At 40.8% G+C, this 23,454-nt stretch overlaps 1 protein-coding gene across 2 annotated transcripts in view; it reads left to right on the top strand.

Moving 5' to 3' along the window:
• The window catches only part of AKT1 (AKT serine/threonine kinase 1), a 74,877-nt gene that overhangs the window by 35,722 nt on the left and 15,701 nt on the right, over positions 1–23,454 (top strand). For both annotated transcript variants that reach the window (XM_017807571.1, XM_017807570.1), the window contains exons 3-10: positions 3,440–3,568; positions 10,157–10,268; positions 13,043–13,190; positions 14,952–15,083; positions 15,250–15,315; positions 17,169–17,237; positions 17,954–18,079; positions 19,363–19,491. In XM_017807571.1, coding sequence (XP_017663060.1) covers positions 3,440–3,568; positions 10,157–10,268; positions 13,043–13,190; positions 14,952–15,083; positions 15,250–15,315; positions 17,169–17,237; positions 17,954–18,079; positions 19,363–19,491 — 911 coding nt within the window. The remainder of the gene's footprint in view (positions 1–3,439; positions 3,569–10,156; positions 10,269–13,042; positions 13,191–14,951; positions 15,084–15,249; positions 15,316–17,168; positions 17,238–17,953; positions 18,080–19,362; positions 19,492–23,454) is intronic.

Here is a 23,454-nt window from a genome sequence, read left to right on the forward strand (position 1 = left end):
GAAGGAAAAGGTGTTGATGTTTTTCAGACAGCTTTGTCCCAGCAGTTCCACATAATTATTTTTTATCTGTATTGACAAACTCCTTTTCTGCCTAAAGTAGTCAGTTTTGCTGTCACAATTGATGTGGTCCTCATGGGTTGTAGGCCATTTATAGTGTTTTGGCTAATCATAAAAATATAAACTTGTTTCTGAAGAATACGCACTTTGTACGTTTTTTTAATGACTGTGTTTGTGAATCTGTGTGTCCAAACTTCTGAAGAGGAACTATAGTTTGCTCAGGTTTGAATGTAGAATTATACTTGGAGGTTATCTATTTGGGAAGTCGCACACCAGGCAGTGTCTTACCACTTTGCTGCAAGATGCAGAAGTACAACCTCAGTGTGTTATATAATAAAAATTTATACCACAGATGCTGGACTGTGCCTCATACTGTCCTTGGCAAAAGCAATAACCAATAATATGTAGGCTTCCATATTACAGGATTCATTAAGCTCCAGACATGTGGAAAAGAAGTTTAAATAAAATCATGTTATCTATTTGCAAATGAGAAAGGTGGTTCAGGAACTAGAACCAGCTAAAGCAATGGCTAAGGGAAGATCCAAGTAGAACGATCCTTGCAAAAAGCCTGGCAGTAATGAAATCCTTGATTTTTCACAGAGAAAGAGTGAGTGTGGAGGAGGATGCTATATATGTATGGAGTGCACCAATTTAAAGACTGTGTGATTAATCCTGTTAGATGATGTGTTTCTAACAGAGAAACAGATCGGTGGGGATAAAGCTGTAAAAAAGTATGAGAGCCAAACATAAGCATCTAATCTAAGAGGAAGAGTCTTCTGTGACAGTACAGTGTAATTTTGTGTAAAATTATGCGTGCTTCACTGAAAATAACCAGATAATAATTTCAGAATCTGCAAAAAATAAATGTCCCCTCTGTAAATGCCAATGGGAAAGATATGTAGCACAAATTAGGGAGTAAGGGAAGTGGAAACTCTGTCTTGCCTCTGTTCAGATATTTTATGTCCCATCAAATCTGTATTTAGTCTTAAGTGCAGGTATCATAAGGGGTATGTGGTGGTTCCTAGGTCTCCTGGGTGTTCTTTATGCAAGAGAAGAAAATACCAACGAGTCAGGTATGTAACAGTGTGTTCCAAAATTGTGATAGTCTGGACAGCCACCTCCCTGACCTGCTTACCTGGCAAACCTCTAGTCAAGAGCTGGGCTGAATGTGCCACGTATCTTCTTATCCCTGTAGTCACATCTGTGGTGTAATAGTAATGAGATTGGAGTAATCTCACTGATCTGAGCTGAGTTGGACTGATAATTTAAATGTGGAAGGCTTCATAATCTCCTACTGATCCCAGAAAGTTTTCAGCTTTTAATTAAGGTCAGAATTAAAAAGATACTGACAACAAAACCTTCTACATTTACCTCCTTGCTTATAAATGTTAAACCATGACAGCTGTAGGTGAGTTCTGAAAATCCTGGAGCAATGATGACACTTTTGTAAACCCCTTATAGGTTAGTGTAAGACTTACAGCGGTAACAGATGTCTCTGAAAGAAACACTGAGAAGGTTTGTGCACCTTCCTTTTCCTCTCCCCTTTCTTGCCCCATACCTGTTTCCTCAGTGCAAGTGGATGTTTTCTGCAGACATGGCCACTGCTGTGCAACTCTCTCCAACAGTTCAGTAACTCTTAGTTTTTTTGCTTTAAATAGAAAATGAAAAGCCCAGCAAGGACTAAACAGGTGAAAGCAGCTGGTGGGGGTGTGTGTGCCCGTGGCCGCGTGGTGTGGGCTTCGGGGCTGCTTCTGCTTCGGTGTGCAGGAGGGGACGGGATGGACGTGAACAGAGAAGTGACACAGCTGGTGCCTAAAGCAGGGTGAAACTGCACCACAGACGGAGAGGAGGACTCTGGGGAGAGGAAGGAGACAAAGCAGCTGCAAGGGAGTTCCTGGGGCAGGGTGCGCTTCACTGGGAGAGAAATTACTGGCAGAGGAAAGCTGAGCAGCAGGAAAAGAAGGTGTGAGTGGAGCCTGGGAGAATAGGAGAGCAGCAGAAGGTTGCCAGAGCCAATAAGTCTGGTGAGCCTCCTCCTCTTACTGCTCTGGGTGGTTGTTTGAAGAGCTTGCCAGCAGATGAACCTGTGGGCACTGGGCACCAGGCGCTTCAGGGCAGCACCATGGGGTGCACAGGCTGGAAAAGGAACTTGGCTCCTACTGTGCTCCCTCGTCCTCTCACCAGTGTTGAACAAACAAGTAAGAAACTATACTCAAGAGAGGAGGGATAGCTGATGCTCAGCTGTGGGTGCTTTGTAGTAACCATTTGTTTTTAATTTTTTTAAAATCAGTTGTTGGGGTGAGCAGAGTTGGAAAAGTGTGGCCAGTAGTGTGATTTGAATAACATCTTGAGTGAGGTTTTTATGACTCAGTTGAATAGAAACACTACTGCAGGACCTTGTAGGACCTAGAGAGGCAGCTTGGCACCATGAAAAGCTATTTGAGGTTCTTGAGAGACTGCCTGAGAAGACAAGTCTGGTCAATAAGCAAAAAGCCAAGGCATATTGACAGTCATCCAGAAGAGCCACAGGTGGAACCTCTCTCTTCCTTACCTGAAGACCAGTATCTTACAAATAAATCCCGTAAATAACTGAGGTTTTGATGTTTTGATCAACTTTTTTCTTTTATTTCTACTGCTGGACATTTGGAATGTGGCTGTAACACAGTCACACACCTATGCAGGTTACTCAGACAAGCAGTAGCATGGTGTGAGCAAGGGATATTTTCTCTGACAAAGAAAGGTGGCATATCTTTCAGAATAGATGTTTGTTTTCTTCTTTGTGGTGGCTATACATCATCCAGTGTTTTCCCCTTCATATTGTGATATATCATCTCATGTTTCACGCTTGAGATATTGTGAGAGGAGTGAGTGATGTTATGTAACATAAGCAGAGAATTATCTTCTTACGGTCTAAAAGTGACTGTTGGTTTGATAAAGCAGTTGACTAATTAGTAAATTACCCATTGTTGTTTAAAATACTTGCGCTGCAAAATGTAAATGAAAAAAATTTCTCCACTTGTCAGTATGAAAAATGACAATAGCAAAAATAATACATAGGACATCTGCTCTGATTTTTTTTAAATTTAAAATGCATTTAAGGCAGATGTTGCAGAATTTGAATGGAAATCAGAGTAGATGGAAGAACAAAACATAGCTGTTTACCTTCTATGAAGTCCCATTTTTATGGTTAACATTGCTAGCAGTATCTGACTCAGTGCCTGTATTTTTCCACTGTTTGTATCAGACTGAACTGAATGTTCTTAAAACTGCTGCTGTCAGAATGACATGTAGTTTCAATATTAACAAAAAAAAAATTATCGGTGAGTCAGTATTTTGGGGTGTTTTCTGATGTTCTCACCCTTTGCCCATCCTGTCTCTCCAGGAGAATACATCAAAACATGGAGGCCACGGTATTTTCTCCTAAAGAACGATGGCACGTTCATTGGCTACAAGGAGCGACCGCAGGATGTCGACCAGCGGGAATCACCTCTAAATAACTTCTCAGTAGCTCGTAAGTGTTTTTACCTGCTCCCTCGTCCAGTTTGGGGGTCGATGTTTTCTTGTAGTCGTAGCTGGTAAGCTGCATCTGTAACATTCAGGTCTGCCCCCAGTGATGTATCTAAACACTGTAGGTGTTTATTTGAGATGATAAACCCCCCGCTGTGTTTCTCAGGAATGACTGTGATGTGGGGGTTTGATGCTCTGCTTTTTTTTTTTTTTCGGCCTTTTTTTTTAACCAGTTTTCTACTAATTTACCATTTCTAGTTATCTAATAAAATCAATCTATTTGTTAATATTCTGTATGTATGTTATTATTCAGCAAGTTGCTTTAAAGTGGAAATTAACACAGGCAGGTGTCCCAGTACTTGACAGGTAGGCACAGCCAAAGCATTTCAACCTGTGTTCTGCCACCAGGTCTGAATCCCAATGGCATTGACATAGATCAAAGTTATTTAATTGTTAGCACAAGAGAATGCAGAGTGAGCGCTGGTGTTAATGAAACAAGCTTGATTTTTCTTAATTTTGAACACAAAACCATGTTTCTTCTATTAAAGCCAACAAAAAGATTTGGAAATAATAACATCTCCTAACCTCTGCACTCTCTCCTATGCAAACATTTCCGACTTTGCTCAGGTGCTGCAGCACAGGATGTGATAGAAGACTCTGAAGATAATTTCCTTCTCTTGCTCATGTTTTTAACCTTTCTCTGTATACTTCCAGCTTTTATTTTCTCCTGTTCTTAATCTTTCCTGTCTCATGATCTGCCTGTGTCTCGTTCCACCACTTAAAAATAGATCGTGGCACCTGTTATTAACAACGATCTGTTCCGTGTTCCTGGTGACCAGTGGGAGCAAAGCTCTGCAGCAAGAAGGGTGTAGGGGCTTTCCCTCTTCCTTACAGATAGCTTCAAATACATGGGATTCATCTTTCTGGTTGATCATTAAGCAGATTTTTTGGAACACCCTGGTCCTAAGAGGGCTGGGCAGCACTAGGAATTAATGCAAATGTTTGTTATTTTTCCTCCGGTAGCAGCATATACCTATTCTGACTGATGATGGGAATAAATAGTGGACGTGCTGTTGCCTGGTGCCTCTGTGCAGGATGCTAAGAGTGCTTTGGGGCTTTTTGCCTCGTTTTAGAGAGAGAATTGTCATAGTGTTTTCATTTCAGTAATGACAGTACTTTCCTCTTTAGACTGGTATCTCCTTACAGATCAAGAAGGTAAAGAAAAGCAGCGGAAAGCCATTAATTCATAAATTAATTCAGTACTTGGTCTATAGCCAGAGGCTTTTAACAAATGCACTTTCTGCAGGACACTTCCATCCTCTTGCTGCTAACTGCATTTACTTGGGCAGCTCAGTGCTAAGGAGTAAAAATGTGTCCATTGCCTTCTCTTTGTTCAAGTTGCCTTCAAAACTAGTTAACTTAAATAGGTTTTCACAACAGGAATATAGTGCTTTTTCTGGCAGATTGAGCCCATCAGTCTCAGCATTTATAGATAAACAGGTTTGTTACCATGGCATCAGAGCATGGTCGGAGAAGATGCGGCATGTGCCTGTGGATAAGGTGTAGCCCTTCTAAGAGGCATTGCAGGCTGGGTGGTGGGTGGGAGGATGTTCCTAGACTGGCTCTTGCCTGGTGAACTAGTGGCAGATCAGGAAGGTCTTGATGATTGGAGTGTGGCCTCCTTGCTAGAAGTCATTTTCGTGGGTTTGGGCTCACAGAAGCAGCTGTTTCCCCACCAGGATTTAATTTCCCACGTAGGAAGTAGCACATGGTGCTTCCAGCACCTGATGTGCAGTTCCCTTCTGGGTGCCCTCCACACTTGTATTGTTTGGATGTGTTTTGCACCATAAGCTTTCCCTTTGAATCTGCTTGCCTGATACATTCATTTGAGTTAATTTGTTGAGTTAATGTGAGTTAACTTGAGCTGTCTCTAGAGGAAGGCTCAGGCCAGAGCACAGGCCTATAGAAGCCTCCTGCTAGTGAATGGTGGGGGGAATTTAGCTTAAATATTTTGTAAAAATTAATCCTTCTGTTTTCTTTTCCTCCAAGAGACCATGATAGCCCTGACTTTTTTTCTTGATTAGTGAACTAGATTGTTTTTCTTAATGAGATGGCAGGCTGTCTCTGTCAGTCTGTTCTTTGGAAGTGGTCCTATGTCTCTGATTAAAATCTTTACCTCTTCTGCTGTAATATAATGTAGGCATTTTTATCTTTGCAAGTAAAAGGAGTTTTTTCATGAGTAGGGGACTCTTCTTACTTGTAGTGTAAAATTCATATTGAGTGATTTTGGGAGTCCGTGAGAGGTAGAAAATACTCCATTCATGAGAAAAGAGTGATAGAAGATGCCAATTACCTGTCTTTTTCCTTAACAGATATGAAGAAAGTATTAGCAATAAACAGAGTGTGCTCTCCATGTGTTTGACAGTCTCTTCTTTCTGCTACACTAACCTTTTCCTTTCAATCTGTGAGGGTTTTGATAGTACATTTTTGAAAACTTGTTTCTAAACCCCTCTAGGTAGAGAGAGGCTCACTATTTATTTAATTTAATTAACTTTTTCTCCAGCTAATTCTCCATTTTAAATAGCCATATATTTATGTTTGTAATTTAATACTGTGCTTAAGGAGTTTATTTTGTCTGGAATTAACCTACTGGTGATTTATTTAAAAAAAGAACCCAACAACAAACAAACAAGCAAACCCCAAAAAACCAAAGCAGAACTTCTGAATGATGGTGCCTGAGCATTTAACTGCGATATTTGAGTCTTATTTGCGTTTGTGTTCTGTACTTCACCACTAATAAGATAGAAGGAAAAAAGAAGCCTATACTAAAAGTTCTGCTCCAAAGCCCCTGCAGATGAATAACCAATAGAGCTTGTGTTGTAAATCTGTGAGATAAGTAGCCTTCATACTGATTGTAATCTCGGATTATCATGTATGTCTCCCTATTAGGTTATAAGCCTTTAAAACCATATAGCTGAGAAAAACAGTATATTGTGAAAAACCACATGGAGAGAGAGGCTGTTCCTGTTAGAAAAGGATTATTTCTCCCGGCTGTCAAAAAGGAGGGTGGACTGTGGTGGTTTTGTTGAACAGCTGAAAACATAATTGCTCAACAATACGAGAGCTCCTTTTGGGGCAGGACTGTGTGTCTGCAGTCAAGCATTTATCAGAGGGCATGGGATGGCCAGATTAGTGGCTGAATTTTTTGTCTGCTGTTACTAAGGGCCACCTTAGTGCAGGTCTGTAACTTGGTGCTCCTATCTTGTGCCATGCTGAGCAAGGCACAGCATGAATCTATCCAAGGTGAATCTATCCAGTGGTGCTAGCAGAAAACAAGAACCTCAACATAACATCCCTGTTTGCCTCTCCAAAGTTTTCTTTCTTCATCATTCTTCTTTCCTCATTTACCTTTTTTCTTTTTTTTTTTCTTTTCTCTTTTTCTCCATACCCTTCCTTAAAGAAACCAAAGCAGGAAGGGGAAGGATTCTTCCTTTACATTATTGTTTCAAGTGTGATGTCATTATATAGGGAGCAGAGTTTGACACTTTCATGGAAAGTAATCTGCCTTTTAGCTTAAGTGCTGGGAAAGCAAATATTGTGACATTTTAGAAAGTCACCAGGATAATACTAAGTGTCTTTCAAATACAAAATGGTAATTTACATTTGAATGCCTTGGTGTCTATTCCTGTTAGGAACAATTTCTCTGTCCTACTTACTTTAAAAGACCAAACGCCAGGAAAGAATCAAGAGGTTCTTTAGAGCAATTTAAATCATTTTTAACAGGCTGCTGTTTATAGTACTTACTTTGTTGCAAATGGGGAATACTTACATTTGCCTGTTTGACAGGAAAAACTGTCTTCCAAGTGGGTGAGTGACCCTCGGCCCCTATTTGAAATGTGAATGTTTTTAAGCAGAACCTCCAAACATCCTATAAATCAGATCTGATATTACACATCGTCCGTGTCTGTGCTCTGCTGGAGTGGTTCATGTTGCAGTACATGGTTAGAGGAGGCAAGTTTGGTGCTTTTGTAACTTGTCAACTACAGTAAAGAGCACACAGTTGGGTTTAAAAGTAAGAAAAAACCTTCTGTTTATTCGTTTTGTTAATAAAATCCATGTGATTGTCATATGCAGGGAGAACTAAGTGGTAGTTTCAAACTTTCTGGAACCTATGTGGTACAGCACTTTGGTAAAGCAATTTAAAAATAAAGCCTTCTGTATTACTTGATATGTGCTGTTATGATTGAGCAGGGTAATTAGATAGCATATTGTTCACTAAACAAAACACTTCTGTGTGACATACTTGAATTATAGTGGTTATTAACTGACAAATCTCTATTATTCATCTTGCTGTATGCCTTAAAGATTGCTGGATCAGCAAGCTGAACAAATATCAATGGACAGTGCTGATTTAGGGGAAGAGTGACGTTTAATTGGTCCTCTTTTATGACAGAAAACTCCTCGTGTGGTTTATTTTGCTGAAATTAAATGGTTAAAGTTTAGAGTTCATGGCTAATTTAAATGTCTGTGCTGCTACTTCAGAATCCGAGGCACTTAATGTGAATGTAAAGTCTGTTTTTAAAATGTAAGCAAAACCTTTCAGTTTATTTCTTCATGATGTTGCCCTTCTGGATAAGTATGGGAAAACAGCTCTGGATTAGCACGAGGTTAGAAATAGCCTGATGTTGTTCCAGTCTTCAGCCAAATTCGGTGTCTTAGGGCTGCATTGTGCAGGCTCGTAGAGGACAACCCTGGCCTTAATCTAATCACATTAAGCAGATAAAAATGGGAGGCAGAACAAACAAACAACAGAAAAAGAAGAGCAGCTAAACTGAGGTGGGCGGTCTGGGAGCAGGAATGAGATCTTTTGAGCTGAATTTATCAGCGCTGGGCTGCGACAGCCCGTGCAGTTGTTTGGCTTTCGTTGCCATTCAGTGAGAGAGGATGGAGGTGGCCGGGAGGCTGAACACGGCGCTCGACTGCGTCGCTGTGCGGAAGTTGTTCAATCTGGGTGAATGAAGGAGTGCCGTTTATCACACTAAAACCTTTTCATGACTCATTAATAAACTTTCTCTTATCTAATTACAGTGCTTTAGTAGGACGCAGTATTAACCTCAGCGTGCTATTAAAGAAAAATTAGGTTTTTCTTGTCATGAAAAATGCAAAGTTACTCATTGAAAAGCTTATAATTCCAGCCGCAAATGAGGCATGAAATATATTGCCAAAAATACGGCGCCCAAAAACACTGGCGGTAAATATTTTATCTTGGTGCTAATTAATAGCTTGAATTTAAAACTGAGCATTCTAAATTTTCACAATAATGAAATCAACCTAATGGTACCAGTGTAGCCTTTAGTGACATGTACGAATTCTGGTGGATTCTTGTCCTCAAGTTGCTCGTTTCTGAAGGTGGAGGATGTTTGTAGCTCTAGCAGTAAGCAGAAATTTCTTCTTGTCTTCATAGTGCCTTTTTATTTACTTGGAAAGTGATTTAGAACCTGAAGACCAAATAATAGCGAGCTTGTGGTTTCATTAACTGCAAGGAAAAGAGTTTAATGCAAGAAAAAACCCCACAATTATATTTTATTTCTTTTCCCCCTGCTCACTTGGTTTCTTAATTTGACTTTCCTCCAGCAGGAGCTTCTTAATTAATTAGATTTTCTATTAATGTTAATGTAAAAAATATAGTGTCTTAGCTTCTGTTGGTATTGATTTTCTTTTATTTTTCAGCTCTCTGTTAGTACAGCATTAGCTGTACCTTTAGTCAGGTGCATTTTCAGGCCCAAATTGGAAGGATAAACACTCGTAACGTCCTATGAAGCTTAAAGTAGTAGATGTGATTTTAAACTTAAAAAAAATTAATGCTCAGCTCTTGGTAGAGCATTCTGATGAAGGAAGTGGTGGCTTTGCATGTAGCTGTACTTCTGTAGCCTTTTTAGGCTGTGCTTGAATTCTGGCAGTGATGGGAGCTGTGAGCCGCGTGTCCGTACAGCATCCGACCGCGGCAGCTGTCCCGAAGGCGTTTGGAATGGGGTCTTTTCAGGGGGTGCCTTTGCAGTTTGATGTTCCCTCTAGTGTTTGAGGACTGGAAATGCTGAGTCTGATCTTCCTCAGGTCGCTGCAAAGTGACCAAACGTGCTCTCTGGCAACTCCTTGGAAGCCACGGGCAGGGTTTTATGTTGGGAAAGTCAACTGGAGGGAATGTGGGGGCTTGACTTTAGTTGCAGTGGATGTAATTGCTGCATTATCAACTGACTTTGGCCATGTGCTCTGCTCTGGATGACCTTTGGAGTCTGGGACCTGAGTCTGAATGGCTTCTGTGTTATCACATCACATTTCTACTTACCTCTATGGGCAGACCAAATGTGGAGCCTTTCAAAGCAGAATTTGATTTCGGTGCTGCTTAGATGGCTATCTCCCAAGCTATTTATTGGTTTCATCAACACAGTAAATTGTCTCAAGTCTCCTAAAGAAGTACTTACAGAGATTTCTATGGCTGATTAATCACAACAGTTTGCTAGATAAGAATAAAGACAAATGATTATTTAAACCTGCTTATGTACCATGACTCTTTCTTCCTTGATTGTGGTAGAGTGCCAGCTGATGAAGACAGAACGACCTAAACCAAACACATTTATCATTAGATGCCTCCAGTGGACCACAGTAATTGAAAGAACATTTCATGTGGAGACTCCAGAGGAGCGGTATGTTTCATTCATATTTAATGCATAAACTCCTTGCAAAAGCAGATGCAAGTCTTCAGCATTAATAGCAAGTCTTTTGCTGAAGCTCTTATTTATCAGATGATGTACGTCTGGACTGAAAAGCGACAAATGATTTTTGAGCGCCTCAGTTTTAGTCCGTGTTCCAGTATAAAAGGTACCCTAAGGGGGGGTTTCAGAGAGTGGATTTTGAGCAGTTTGTAAATGAAGAGTTGCTAGGTTGGGTATCCAAAATGGACAGGTGCAGGTGTGTACCAGCACACAGGTAGTTATTTCTGGAAATGTAAGGTTCATTTCTCACTGGAAATGTTGTGGGTATGTAAAATGAAGGGTTTCTGACCTGGGAGTTTCTGGAAGGATAAGCACAAGTGAAATAGAGATTCAGGCAAAGTTGAGTTGTATCAAAATACTGACCTTTTAAAGTCTATTTAGACACCTTGTTTCTAAAGGAAAAGTTAGTTGTATCATTGCTGATTGCTAATGTTTTATGCAAATTAGATAATAAAGGTGATAGTTATCTGCTGCAGGTGCAGATTTCTGTTTCAGCTGTTAGGAAACAAAGCTAAGAGCTGCATCCTGTGCTCTCATCATTGGAGAATTGATCTCTTACCTCCAGAGAGAACAGTTTTCCAGCACAGCTATTCTGCAACTACTGAGTATTTAAATATTTACTCGCTCTTCAGAAACTGAATTTAAATTATTCCAGTACCATTGCCCTAGGGGAATGAGTATTTTAAACCCCTGGTATTCCCTAGATATGATACTGGCACATGTTTAGTTTAAAGATCGGTAAATTCTATCCAATATTATTTGCCTCTTGTTTTCATAGCCTTTGCATGCACTGATTTAAAGAAAGTTTCCGATTATTGCTTTTAATTCTGTTACAATGATCAGAAGAAGGCGAAGTCAAATTAAAAGCAAAGAAAAAGAAACTGGTCTTTGTTTTCTTTAGTAGCTTTGTGGTCAGTGACCCTAAAGGGAGTGAATAACAGTTTCCACTTGGAAGAAGATTGTATTTCAGTCTTGTTTTGTTCCCTCCTAGCCAATTAAGTCAGCTTTGTGACACTTCGGGGCTCGGAGTGTTAGTCACCTCTGTTGTGTACTCTTGAGACATAAAAGCTGAGGGTGAAATTCTGGTCTCCCAGAAATCAAAGATACTCACTTCAGGAGGGCCGAGGTCTCAACCAAGTCAGTAACAAATCTTAGAAGAGATATGAAGGTAGATATACCTTCAGCTTTCTCTGTGCCTTTAAAACCAATGTTTGCTTTTTGAAAGAGACAGAGAGAGAAAAGTGCAGAAGAAAAAGTTCTTATTGTAACCATTCTGAATATGAAAAATATGACTAGCAAATAAGGGAATGTGTTTGTGATGGTGGATGGAATAGTCTGTGCTAGGAGTATAGTGAGAATGTTCAGAACATTTGGCATTACCTTGCTGCCCCAGACAGGGCTGGAGGGATAGTGCATATTCAGGCAAAATCCAAAATAAAAAATGAACAAGGCAGGAAAGCCCTGAGTGGTGCAGTTTTTATTAGAATCTTGTGTTGGGCACTTTTTCCTATGGACTTTGCTTCCTCTGGCGAATGATCTGCCTCTTCCATCCATCACAAACCGAAATCCACATGTTCAGATATGATTTTTTTTTAAAAAAAAAGTCATTTCATAGAACCAGTGGAAAATGGGACATTGATAAGGATGGCACAGCTGCACTGCAGATTGTGTATAGAGCAGTTCAGCACTGGCTGCTGCTGTTCCTGCTGCGGTGGCAAAGTGTTTTACCTGGGCTGTCCTTGGGAGAAGAGTTTAACCAGTGCCTCGAAAACACCAACTAAACCACCATATCCCGTTCCCTACAGGTACAAAAGACAGTAAAACGTGGTAAGTTCAGATAGTCCTTCAGCCCCTGTATGTCTTAAACCCTGTCCTGAAACCCTGTAAGCCCTTACGAGTTGTATTCTTTATGTTCAATAAATTTGCAGTGAAATCAAGTGAAGGCCAAGAACTTTCACTTCAGTAGTTTCCAAAGGTGTGAAATTTCCCAAAGGACACTGGAGTGGAAGTGGTCTCCATGGGAGTCAAAGGGGTCACTGTTAGAGCACCCGTTGCTGAAACAGCTGTGGAAACTTTATCGTAACCAAGACCTAAGATGAAATGTCACTGCTTTTGCTGACATTCTGCTAAAGTTTACACAGGAATTGCTGTACTGCTGTCATCATCTTTATAACACAGGAATAACCTAAGTATCCTGGGATTTAATACCTTCTCCAGGAACACCCCTTGCCATTAAAATTTGGGATATGTGTGCAAAAAGGTGGCATAGTGTCCCCAGGAGTTGGATATGTGTTTCAGTGCACCATAGAAATGTAGAAGCTGCATTTAATTGCTTTGTGCTTCATGGGAGCCTCTTGCTTTTTGGTTTTGGCAAGTCTGTTTTTGTTATGTAAGTCTCTCTATCACCAGGTCGTATCAGCTGTTGACTGAATGCCTATTAAAAGTTCTGTTGTGTGTGAAAAGCCTTGTATTACATCCAGACTGGGAGAACTTCAGTTGTCTTTTGTTTCTAGTACTATTAATAAAGATACTTGTTGAAAGTGGTCTTAAAAATGCATTTTTACAGTGCTTGAAAATGCACATAATTCATTGTATCTTCCACTGATTCCTCAGAGAGCATTAGTTGCTCTGTATTCCTTGATGATCTTTGCAATGGCAGATGGTAAAGTCACAAGTAATGAATGTCTTTGCCTATATTTTGCCAGGGAAGAATGGACAAAAGCCATCCAAACAGTAGCAGACAGCCTCAAGAAACAAGAGGAAGAGATGATGGATTTTAGATCTGGCTCTCCCAGTGATAATTCCGGTGCCGAAGAAATGGAAGTTTCTATGACAAAGCCAAAACACAAAGTGGTAAGTGGGCATAGCAGGAATAACTGTTTTTTTAGGTCTTCTCAAATGTAGACAAGAAATAGCCATCAAGCCACATCTGTTCCCATAACAATTACACAGTTGGTTGTAGATGCAGCTTCTGCAGGAAACAATTGTCTGAGCTGAGCAGGTACCAGGCAGAGCCTATCTGGGTCCACCAGAGTTCTGAGTTCAGATTCCTTACTGGGTGACTTTCAAGGCCAGCTCATGTCTGGGTTTGGTTTGCCTGTTTTCCTGTGATACAGAGCCTGAAATCATAGCTCCTGCTAGACCACATGACTCTGTACACTCTTTGCAGGCGGGTACAAAGGTATTCCAGTGGATTTGCAGGATTTAGGGTGGGTCTAGTGAATTTAATTGCTCTGGATTAAGGGTTTAGGCTGACCCCCTGGAGCCACTGCAGTGTCTCTCTGTAATGTTCCTAGAGCTTGGGGTTTTGCATCAGGCACAACATAGTCTGAATGCACAGGGCCAGTTCAGCAGTGGCCTTCAATGAAAGGAGTGTGTACCAGAGGAGATCTTTTTAGCCTTTTTAGGTGTGTCTGTCTTTAGCCTTCCTTCACTTCTTTCTACCTCCTTGTGGTCTTCTGTTTGGATTTTTGTTTTCCAAAGTGATCCCACCTGTTCTTGCAAGAAAGAATTGATAGAAACTTCCCAAGTGAATGCAACGTTTGTGGATTTTAGCCAGGCACTTTCTTGTGTCCTCATCTCACCGTTGTCATCCCCACCTACTTTCATAAGTTTGTTTCAGTTTTGGGAAAACTGATGAAGTTTTTCTTTAAAAAGATAGTTATCCACCAGTTTGTTCACTAAGTATTTGTTACCCTTGTGTCATGTCAGTGCTTTTAGAGTGATGGGGGTGGGTACTTACATGTCTCTCTGAATTAAAGCTGCCATTCGGCCTTTAGATCCTTGACTCAACAGATCCTGCCCTTGCTGGACAGCTCTTCATAGAAATGCAATGAGAAATATTGGTCAAACCTTGGTCAAATATACCTGTTTTTCTGAAACAGTGACTTGTCTCTCCCTGGGTGTGTTAGTGACGGTGATAACTGAAGTCTTGATATCAACTGTACTGAACAATTAGCAGGAAGTCTCCTGAGCCAGTTCTAGGGAAGACTATTGAGGAAGTTTGGTGTCGAAAGTGTCTTAATTTTTTTCCTCAACTGAGGCTTGGGTTGTGTAAGTCTGATTGTTGCCACGTTGGCAGCCTCATTGATCTCACAGAGAGAGTCCTTAGCCTGCAACATGGCTAATCTGTGAGGCAGTTATTTGTCCTGTGGTTTTGGTGCTGTTCAGTGAAGTACAATGAGGCACAAGAAAGCACCCTCCTAGAAATGTAGGGAACATCAGAAAAAAGGTGTGAGTTTAATCCCTGGAATCAGAGCAGCATGTGCCTTTTAAGGAACGTCTGCACTGACAAAGAGATCAAAATATCTGGATTAATGTATGATGAGTGTTACTTCCACAGTTGAGTGTTGTCATGCAAAAGAGCATTCAGTTAATTGAAAGCTTATGGTTTTCCCTAAATAGTTTGATTGATTATATTTGGAAGTGCACTGGCATTCATTTTTATGGAAGAGTCATTTCTGCTCCTGAATTCTACAAAACAAAAAGATTAACAAAAAGACACATGTGTAACATATGCGATGCATTCTCACGTGAATGAGCACTTCTGCTGAGAATAGTATACTTCTTGTTAGTTCATGTAATTCAGTTCTTTTTTATCTGTATCATTAACAGACCATGAACGAGTTTGAATACCTTAAACTACTGGGAAAAGGCACTTTTGGAAAGGTCATTTTAGTTAAAGAAAAAGCAACTGGACGGTATTATGCTATGAAAATTCTGAAGAAAGAAGTTATTGTAGCAAAGGTGAGTAGATGGGAAACCTGGGGATGTGGTTTGCCCTTGATACAGCCTTTGGCAAAGTCATGCCGAGGATTCTCAGAGAACTTGTAAATAATTGCTCTGTTAGTGTTTTACATGGAGCCCTGATCTGGGGAACCACTCTGCTGGTTTCCTTCTGCTTGTGTTTCAGGATGAAGTAGCGCACACGCTGACAGAAAACCGTGTCCTACAGAACTCTCGGCATCCATTCCTAACAGTAAGCATTTCTGCCTCTGCTGAGTGTTACTTGACATCATGACAAACAAGGCTTTCCCTGTTGTGTGGTTTTGGTTTTTTTTACTTATATAATGCATCTGAGATCTGTGTTGTCAGAGCGGCTGTGTATTTTTGTACCCTTTCCATTTTTGGGAAGCACAAATTAAAATACTTTTTAAAGTTTTCTGATTCTTGCAGAGCAGGTCCTCAGTACCTCTTGAAGACAGTGTTTCAGGGTGTGGTTTGACTTTACAGCTCACTCATTTAATGACTTGCTATCTCTGAGAGAAATATCTACTTCCCTTGTCCTCCAAATGCTTGGTCTCCTCTTTGTAGCAGAGATCAGGGTGACCCTGATCTTGTGACAAACAAGTTCAGGAAGATAGAGTGGGGAAAAACCCTTTAATTTTGTCTTTGTTGTTATTTTAAGCTCCCAGAAACTGTGGAATCAGAACACTGGTAATGGCAGCCAAAGAATAGTGGTGGGAGCATGTGGAATGGGGCAGGGAAGAGCAGGACTGTGCTTTAACCACTGCTTTCCTTTTGGATTGGCTTAGCTGTGTAATCAAACCATACTCTCAGTTTAGACTTTCAGTGCCAGCAATCTCTCTGTGCTGAGTTCAGATATCCAAGTTCCATCTCAAGATTTTGTTTCTAATATTTATTACAAGTTGTCTCTGAGTTGTTTACAACTGCTTAAACCCTCCAAGAGACTGTATAGGATCCTGGTTGTTTCCTTTGGCCAGGTACAAGGGTTTAACTGGAATTAAGCCCTGTTAAGTGTGACCTCTGGAAGTAAATATTGTCTGTAGTGAGTGTAATCATGAATGTCTAAAACCTGATCCTCCCTTTCTCTGCAATAATATGAGTAGTTTAAAAATGTCACCCCTAGTAATGAAGACAGTGATACCACATGTGATATTTTCTCCTTGATGCTTTCATAAACTCAAATACCCAAAACTAGGTCTCTTGAAGTAAGCTGTGAGACTGGATTTAAGTTGGATATTAAGAAAATGTTCTTCACTCAGAGGGTAGTTGGGCACTGGAACAGGCTCCCCAGGGAAGCAGTCATGGTACTAAGCCTGACAGAGTTCAGGAATTGTTTCGACAATGCTCTCAGGCACATGGTGTGACTCATGGGGTTGTCCTGTGCAGGGCCAGGAGTTGTACTCGATGATCTTTGTGGGACCCTTCCAATTCAGGGTATTCTATGATGCTATGGGTTATGACCAGAAATCTCAAGACTATGGCAAACAAGTTGATGTTACTCTTGCCACGGGAACACATGTGACAGGACTGTACAAAGGCACCTTGTGACACTCCATCACACCCTTCATCCGGTCTGTTTTTGCAAATTGCTCACAAATTGGTATCGACAGTGTTGCTCAATCCTCTGGCAGACTGTCAGGCTGGTGTGTGTAAATATGTACGTGTTTCATGTAAGAGGACCGCTGGTGCAGTGAAACCCGGTGCTCTGGGGTTTGGTCGGAGCCTCTTGTCTGTGAGGTGGAGCCTGTGGGAACTTGTGGCCTGAGAAGGAAACTTCACAGCCACTGTTGGTACATACATTTTGTGTCACTGTTAATGAGCCAGGACTTTGTTTCACAGCTTTATAGGTGCTGATTGCTTCTGCAAGGGATTGATTTAATGTTTAATTAAATTCATTTAATGAAATAAGTTGGCAGTGGATCAGTCCTCAGATGCAACAGGAAAGTGTAGGTATGATATAAGACTCAAGGACAAAAAGTTCACTAAAAGAGAAAATTTCATGTCTGTTTCTGAAACTCTATTAAAAATGCTTTTATAATTGTCACTATGATCTGTCTTCTGAGTTTTGGTTTAAATCTGTTTCAGGCTTTAAAGTATTCCTTTCAGACACATGATCGCTTGTGTTTTGTTATGGAGTACGCTAATGGAGGGGAGGTAAGGGAAATATAATAATGTTTAATACTCTAGGATTTTCCTGTACTACTGCTAATTCTGCTTGACATTATTTAGCCGAGGTCCACGTTTGCAATTCTAATTAATCCAAGTTGTCCCAGTTAAACAGAGCTGTTTGCAGGTTTAACTAATATTAAAAATTAAGACTCTTAATTTTCTCAACTCCATTTTTAGAACATAAAGGTTTTGGGCGTAGGTTCCTATTTTACATGACAGCAGTATATTGTAATCTGACATTTAGAAGTTCAAGAAGGCAAGGTTGCTTTCCAGTTTTTCTTCAGACAAGTTTTAACACTTTTTAATGAATATTGTGAGCATATGTTACTTTGGAGGGAGAAATGTTACTTTGGAGAGAGCTAACTACTGTTACAATCAAGAAGGAAAAGTGAGAATATTAACATTTCTCCAAATCACACTGTAGTTTTAATATGTAATTGTAGTTCAGTCAAAAAGAGTTTTTATAATTTTCTGAACATAAAAGACTGCACAACACAAGCTTGTTATCAGTGTGCATCTGTGAATAAGAGATATAATTGTCAAATCATTTTATTTATGGTTCTTTTTAACACATTTGGGAACGCAGCTGGGTGAGGAAGGGAAGGGGTTTTCTCTTAGGTAGTAGCACATTCCAGGCAGGATGTCCTGTGCAAGACATAACTCAGAAACATCTGAAATTAAACAAATCACTGTTCTTGCAGTTGTTTTTCCATCTGTCAAGAGAGCGCGTCTTTTCTGAAGACCGAGCTCGGTTCTATGGAGCCGAGATTGTTTCGGCGCTGGATTACCTGCATTCAGAGAAGAATGTGGTTTATAGAGATTTGAAGGTATGTTGAGAAATAATTTCATAAGCTTTGGATGTTTGGCTTTTTGTTTGCTGTTAACAAAAGCGAATGAGCCTGAATTATTAAGAAATGCTTTCCTGACTGAACTTTATCCTAACTGTTGTTGCAGCTGTTGGGCGTGACTTTATAGGATGTCTGTACACTTTCATAGTTCAAGAGGCTGTATGAGGCATTTATCGGGACCCTGGGGCAGCCCTTCAGAAAACAGGAAGGGGTACTGGGCTACTTGGGTTTCATTTTCACTTGCCTGCTTATGTTCTAAGAGAAACTTTGCTGGTTCTCCTGCACAGTGGAACATAATCCTGGTCTTATCAGTTAGATGCGAATTCACACTGTATGAATGTTGCTCTTCCTTACAGTGTGCTCACAGCACTATCTTCATAGCACCTGCTTCCAGTCAGAAAATTGCCTTAGCTTCATGTTACTTACTTATTTGTTTGGTGAGCACAAAAGGGGAAAAAAACCCCCAATGAAACAAGATATCTCAGGGCAAACAAACTCGAGACATTCTTGAGGAAGCTTTAAGAGTAGCATTTTCTTTTTTCCTGAGAAGAGTTTTCAGGAGAGTATGAGGGTATACTGGCAGTTTATTTAGGAGCAATATAGAATGAACATTGTGTGTAATGTTTTCAGGCTATGTCAGAGTAGTTTCGGGATTTCTGCTGGGATTTTGTCTCCCATATCACCATGATACGTTTGAAAGTGCACCTTATTTGTACATGGTGGACATGTGATACCTGGGTGACTTTCTCAAAAATTAGTGACCGAAGCTAAGATGAATACCATTTGCTGAGTGACTGTATGTAGTGATTCTCATTTAAAGGGTCTCTTTGGAAGTGGTTCCGTAGCCATGCAAATGATTTCTGTTTGATTTGCTGTTATTTACTGGTACAGATTATTTCATAAAATCACAGCAAAAGCAGGGATGAAGTTGTGTGAGGGGGGAATACTTAATATATGTTCAAAATAACTGGTGTTCTGTTGGGGATAATATTGTAGAAGCATAAATATTATGTCTACGTTCCGCATTCTTTCTGTTTATACCATTGGTTACTGCAAATTAGTTACCTAATGTTCCCTAAAGAACTAAGGAAAGTGTTACAATGTATATTTACGTTATACATGCTTTGGCAGCTACTATTGTTCTGACCCCAGTGAGAATGAGGTTGAAAACTGATCTGCAGAAATTTATGTCTTTTGCTGTCCTGCTCAGGAGCAGTGTATGTTATACATAATCATGTCTTTAATTTGGATTTTCTTCCCAGTTGGAAAATCTTATGCTGGATAAAGATGGACACATAAAAATAACAGACTTTGGACTATGTAAAGAAGGCATCAAGGATGGAGCAACAATGAAGACTTTCTGTGGCACTCCAGAGTACCTCGCACCGGAGGTATGTTTATGTTGGCTATTGTGTTAAATTATCTTCTTATATGCTGTCCATGATAGCAGTAAGAATACAGAATAATTCCTGTGCCATTATGTGTTCATGCACTGACTGCTATGACACATACTGAGACTCCTTTTTTTCATCATGATCTGGAACGTATCTTTAGCATAAAGATATGTGATAATTTTTCACCAGGATAGTATCTTCCATCCACTTCAGGGAGTATTTACATTTTACTGGAACAGCGATTGTTTCTTGTATGTAATTTAATATGTAATATGTAATTTAATATGTAAAAGATATGTAATTTAAAAAAAATCTTTTAAATCATTTCGAATACTATATGCTGTATTACTTGTTTTGCAGTATGGTGTGTGTTGTCCTGTTGAAAGTTATCAACAGGACTTTGCTTAAGAAGTGAAAGTATTGTCCAATTCTTTTACTCTTTGAGGACAGTATAAGGTGACATGTTTTCAAAAAAAAGGACAGACTAAGCTTTTTCTGCAGTATTTAGCATGGTATGCATTAAAAGTGCCGACTGTTTTATGACTATAAAAGCATGAGATATTTCTCAGTGTTAATTTGAACATTCCAGTTTCAGAGGAAATAAATCCAGGCAGGGGATCTCAGCCCCCAAATGGTATGTTTGGGGGATTTTTTTTTTTTTGGGCAACATTTTTTTTTTTTTTTTTTTTGTAAAGTGTAAAATGTAAATGTGTTCTTGCAGCTTTCCTCCTGGAAACACTCCGAGAATTGTGCAACACAGGTGGTGTTGTAGCTGTGAGTTAGTTACGGGCAGATCAAAAGTGGAATTGTGTTATAGGGGATACATGTACACACGGTGTTTCACAGGCAGACGCTGGTTTCTCTGCCCACGCTCCGAGCTGTCTGGAAGCAGACTCCCTGTATTAGTGGGGCACAGAGCCCGAGCTAATGTGGTGTGCCTTGCACAAGCACTGCTTCCCTTGCAGTGGGGGCTTTGCAACCAGTTTCTATCCAGCTCAGAGCACAGGCAGAAGCAAGTCTTGGGCTGCTGGCAGATTATATATTGTTGACACAGCCAGGATGTAGCCTTCCCTGAGCTGGGAGACTTGGGCATTGCAAACCTGCCTTGAGTTGAAGTATGCAGGAGTACAGATTATGGAAAACCGAAGTGGAGGAGGAATATTTCTGCTGAGAGCTGGTGTCTGCTGATCAGCACTTTTGTGCTCTCTGCTTGCATAGTGGTGGCAGTGTGCTCTTGGGGTTTTTTTGGGTTTTGGTTGTTTTTTTTTTTTTAACTCCCAGGTGCTTTCAAGGGCCTCCAGTCTCTTTGTAATAATGGAGAACGTGGGCACCTGTCAAAGTAGCTTGCAGCAAGGAGGTGGAGCCAATCTCATGATAACTGCCAGCTTTTCCATGGATCACCAGAAGTCTTCACTGAATCTAAGTTGGGGTCCATGCACCACAGTTTGAGATTTACTGATGCAGAGAGTAATTAGCAGCATGATGCAGTGTTAGCTTTTATTTTAGCTTCCTTCAAAAAATCAACTGCTGAACTTCAGTTTCTCGTCAAGGGTTTTTCGAGGAGGCTGAAAATATTTATTGTTTTGGTTTTGTTTTTTCCTAACTCGGAATGTGGGGATTCCCTGTGCAGGCATTGTGTTGTTCTTTCTCGTATGGCATTTGCTATTATTTTTCTTTTTAATATTTATGATGAGTTGGCTCATCCAAAAACCCTGAAGGACAAATCCTTTTGATTAACCTAGTTCTCTCCCCTACTTGCAAACCCCGTCTGTGAGTTGGAGTGTTAAATTCTGGAGGCTTTTGTCATCTGGTTGATAGCATGCAAAAAATCTGGAAATTGTGCGCGAGCGATATTCCATGCGTTTGAGGTCAGACATCCTTAAAAGCGGGGGTCTTGAGCCTCTTGTCTGCATTTGTAACTCGAGTCCAGCACAGCGGCGTGTCTGTACAGTTGTTGCATCGTTGTTTTTAGGTTCATACTGGAATCTCATGCATGGATGACAGTGACTGAACCATGTCAACTTTGATGTGTCAGATGCATCAATGGCTGTGATGTTTACAGCTGTTCTGCCTTCTCTTTCAAATTCCATCTCACAGCAGTCCAGAGCTGCTCATTAGGAAATGATGATCCTTTAATTTAAGTGAAATGACCTTGCTACTTCACTGCTCCCCAGCTATCCAGTGTGTTGCAATAAATCGTGGATGAGCGCAATGTCTTTTTTGTTACGGTGTATTTTTGATACACCGTTGCTCTCTTTTATGCAGTCACTAATATGAGGGTATGCTCATTGTGATAAAGAACTTTGAAGAAATAAGCATTTTATGTTCTTTTTAGAATTAACAGAGGTGAAGGGAAGCGTTGCAGTTAGTAATACAGCTTATAATACATTTTATAATACAGCTTATAATGCACTTACTAAAGTAACATTTGAAGTGTTTACTGCATTTCTAAAGCACCTGTGGCATTTATTAAGTGCCCAACAAAGGCCATTGTGGTTTTCTTTTGCTTTCAGTATCTCCTGTTGCATCTCTTGTGCGGCAGTTTAAAAAATAAAAATTGGAGGCCCTGTGACTGTTTTATTTTAGGCAAACCAAGTGTAGGGGAGTGCGAACAGGAAGCGCTTACTGAACGGGGGTGACTCAGAGAGCGGTAACTGCATTGTCACACAATATCTCCTGCGAGCCGAAGGGCTGCCATGCCTTGGGAAGGACGGGGCCGGCTCCTGGAATCCTGTCCGGCCGGCAGCTGTGTCGGCCGTATACATATACGGGGCAGCTGCACAGCCAGCTGTCGTTTGGTGTGAATCATACGGCCGGGGATGCTGTAAATAGACCGACGTGGGGTAATCTAATACCTGGCAGCCTTTTGATTTTTACTGCAGGCCCTCTCCCTCGTTCAGATAATTAAGGGGAATAATTAGCGAATGCAGAGAGCCAGAGTGCAAACAGTTGTTACGTGAAGTGTCCCGATGCTTCTTTTTTATTTGCAAAACCTTTACCAAGATCCGTAAGAGGTTCATATCTTGCTTTTGTTGAACTTGCGTCAACGTTGTTTGGCTCTTTCACCTTTTTACTTTTGAGCGTAAAGTGTTCAGGAATGTAAAGCTCACACGGACACCACACAGCAAGAAAACACGATGGTGGTGCAGTTGTGGTTTGTGCTCTTAGCAAGAGTAAGCAGCTCAGTGCAGACCCGTGAAAGGAGTAAAGATGACAACTAAAACCTGAGGACAGGGTCTGGAACATGAGACTCTTGGTGTCAGCTACAGACAACTGCATAGGAGACACCAAGTCTAGAGAAGTCCTTGTAACATCCACTGCACGAGGCACAAAACTCTCCCTGCTCCCTTCAAAAACCCACTGTGCAGAAGATCAGAAATGCACTATGGCCCAGCTTCTCACCAGCGAGCAGGAGAGGTGGAGGGCACTGCTGGGATCTTAAGTCCCTGCACCAGCCATAGCTTTGTTAGGTAGAATTTGCCCGGGGGAGAGAAGAATGAACTGTGCTGGGCTCATTTTGCTGTCAGACCTGGCAAAAGTCCACCCCACTGACAGTTCCTGGGTTTGCAGCCCTCTAAGCAGAGGCAGGAGTGCCTTTAGAGCGGGGCAAAGGGGTGGAGGGGAAACATTTCCAGACAATTTGGCTGCCGTTTTACAGCCTTGCAGCCGGTCAAATGTTAGGAGTGGTGTTCTGGCTCTTAGTGTTTAATGTAGATTAGTCATTGAGTATTTGTGGGTGGTCTTTTAGCATGTGCAGAGCAACCCTTGGGGTGGGCAGGCTGATATGAAGGTGATGGATATGTTTGGCTTGTCGCTTGTGAAGGAACAGGTTGATGGTCTCTTCTCCTCACATGGCTCCTCGGTGGTTTGGGTTTTTTCTAAAAATTTGGATTCCATTTGGAACAGTTTGTGACGAATAAGTGAGAGTTTAGCAGCTGGCTCTGTAATGTGAGAACAGTT

This window comes from Lepidothrix coronata, unplaced genomic scaffold (assembly GCF_001604755.1).
Source record: "Lepidothrix coronata isolate B3197 unplaced genomic scaffold, Lepidothrix_coronata-1.0 Scaffold19, whole genome shotgun sequence".
NCBI classification, from domain to species: domain Eukaryota; kingdom Metazoa; phylum Chordata; class Aves; order Passeriformes; family Pipridae; genus Lepidothrix; species Lepidothrix coronata.